We start from the raw sequence: 2006 nt of genomic DNA, 5'->3' as shown, positions 1-2006 counted from the left end.
TTTTTGCAAAACCTGCCTCCATAGAGTCCTGAAATGCCTTTAAGCTTGCGGCATTCGCGGTCGCGTTTGTAGTCAACTTTTCAAATGCGTCCAAAACTTGTTCATAAGTTACAAACTTCTCAACTCCAGAACCTCCGGTCATCGTTTCTATACCGAAATGCTGGTTAACTAGCTCGATATTCAACCCTTTACACCTCAAAGGATTGTGAGGTTTGCAATGCGAATGTACCGGCAAGGAACACTTAGGATATTGCTTACTATAGATATTCTCAGTCACAATTTTGCCACTAATGTGTCACGCTGATGGGCGTGCCAAAATGTTCGGGTCGGATTTTTAGGTCCTTAGAACAACTGTCTGGTGCGAGCGTGCCAACACCTTGAGGAAGTGTGTCTGTCTTGATCTTGTCTGGATCGCGCATTTCTCTTGACTTCTCTTCAAGCAGATGTGAGCAGAAACGATCAGTCCTGCTATTGGGTTCTTCACAATGACCTAGAATGGCTCCTGAGGATTTACTTCAGTAACAAAATACAATAAAAATAAAAGGATATTTGCTAGAGAGGTAAATCTCTAACAATGGGATGGACTGTGCTCGCGATGAGGCTTTATGAAGTGGGGGTGGACTTTTTGCTCAGGACGAAGCTGATGAGTGAAGCGGGATTTGCTCGCGATGAGGCTCTGGTGATGCTCCCTGGAGAGGCTTTTTGGTAGATTGGGTGCTCTTGTGGAGGCGTTCAATTTGCAGTGATGCAGTTTGTTTGAATTTTCGGGGGGTGTTTCTCGTTTGCTTAGAACCCCTTATATAGAGAATAAGTTCGCGAATAACTTGCATACTAATGCAAATCTTTCGCCAGTAATTACCCAATGAGAAAGAAAGATATTTACTGAATTAAACCGCATGTATCGGTTCGCGTATCAGAGCAGATACGATGTTTAGGTAAACATATTTACCTCAATATATGATTCTTAGAGATCTGCTAGATGTGCACGTCTCTTAGGTAATATAATTACCTCTTGTAAATCACTATATATGGACGTGTATCACCTCATGTAATAAGTATATAATCCATATAAGGAATGAATCCTTAAGGCAATGTAATTGTACTCCATCCTTGCATGCTTTTGGACGTCATGCACTACCTCATGCATTCAAATGTCGTTAAGGAGTGTAATCTCCTTATGCAATTTAATTAAGGATGGTAATCCTTATATAATCAAACACCTTGGGTACCATGTCATGCAAGTTTAAGACCACCAACCTTCCTTATAGATGATACCAAGTATATTACTTCACACCTTAATTGCCAAGGTAACTCAACTTGCTTCTTACGTCGAGATTCCTCCTTTTATGTAAGATCTTCCATGAATAGCTCAATCATGGTAACCAAACAATCCTCCATTAATTACCGGATCTATGATATTTCGACAATAACCCGGATTTACACCAAGATCTCTTGACCTCCAAGGTAGGCGTGATATAGTCTCGATAGCGGATATCTCCAAAGATACTCGATCATATCCATGATGAACCACATAATTGGTTCAACACGCTACATATTCAAGGGGTGTAAATTTACCCTCAAACAAAAGTGATGTGTAGTAATGTGTTTTATGACAAAAGACCAATGTCTGGATTTTCATGATCTTTAACAATACCTACTAAGACGTTGATCGATTTTTTGATTTACATAAGTCAGAAACACATTTGATGACATAATTTTGTATTTTTCGATTTCTTACGTCACTTTCAGTATGGCCCACTGGCCCTAACTGAAAAGTTGTTCCTTTGACAATCATGTTGACTCCCTCGATTTGGCTATTTTACTACTAAATAATATTATAATAATATGGTATAGGTTATTATTTTTCCATTACAAAATTTTGGAACAAAAGCATTAGTGTTGGGTATTTGTGTAATTAGCTATGATTCTATGAACTGAATTGAATTAGTTATAAAGATTATGTATATCCCAATCAAACAAATATTATATATATATATATATATATA

The 2006-nt window shown here is 38.0% G+C and overlaps 1 protein-coding gene across 1 annotated transcript in view; it reads left to right on the top strand.

Moving 5' to 3' along the window:
• Nucleotides 1–574: 574 nt before the first annotated feature.
• Nucleotides 575–2006, top strand: part of LOC101305714 (putative L-type lectin-domain containing receptor kinase V.1-like) — a 26105-nt gene continuing 24673 nt past the window's right edge. The window contains exon 1 of the mRNA XM_004309568.1: nt 575–705. Within this exon, the coding sequence (XP_004309616.1) occupies nt 575–705 (131 nt within the window). The remainder of the gene's footprint in view (nt 706–2006) is intronic.

This window comes from Fragaria vesca, unplaced genomic scaffold (assembly GCF_000184155.1).
Source record: "Fragaria vesca subsp. vesca unplaced genomic scaffold, FraVesHawaii_1.0 scf0512988, whole genome shotgun sequence".
In the NCBI taxonomy this organism is placed as follows: domain Eukaryota; kingdom Viridiplantae; phylum Streptophyta; class Magnoliopsida; order Rosales; family Rosaceae; genus Fragaria; species Fragaria vesca.
Note: the sequence above shows the minus strand (reverse complement) of the source record. Positions and strands in the feature narration are given on the sequence as shown.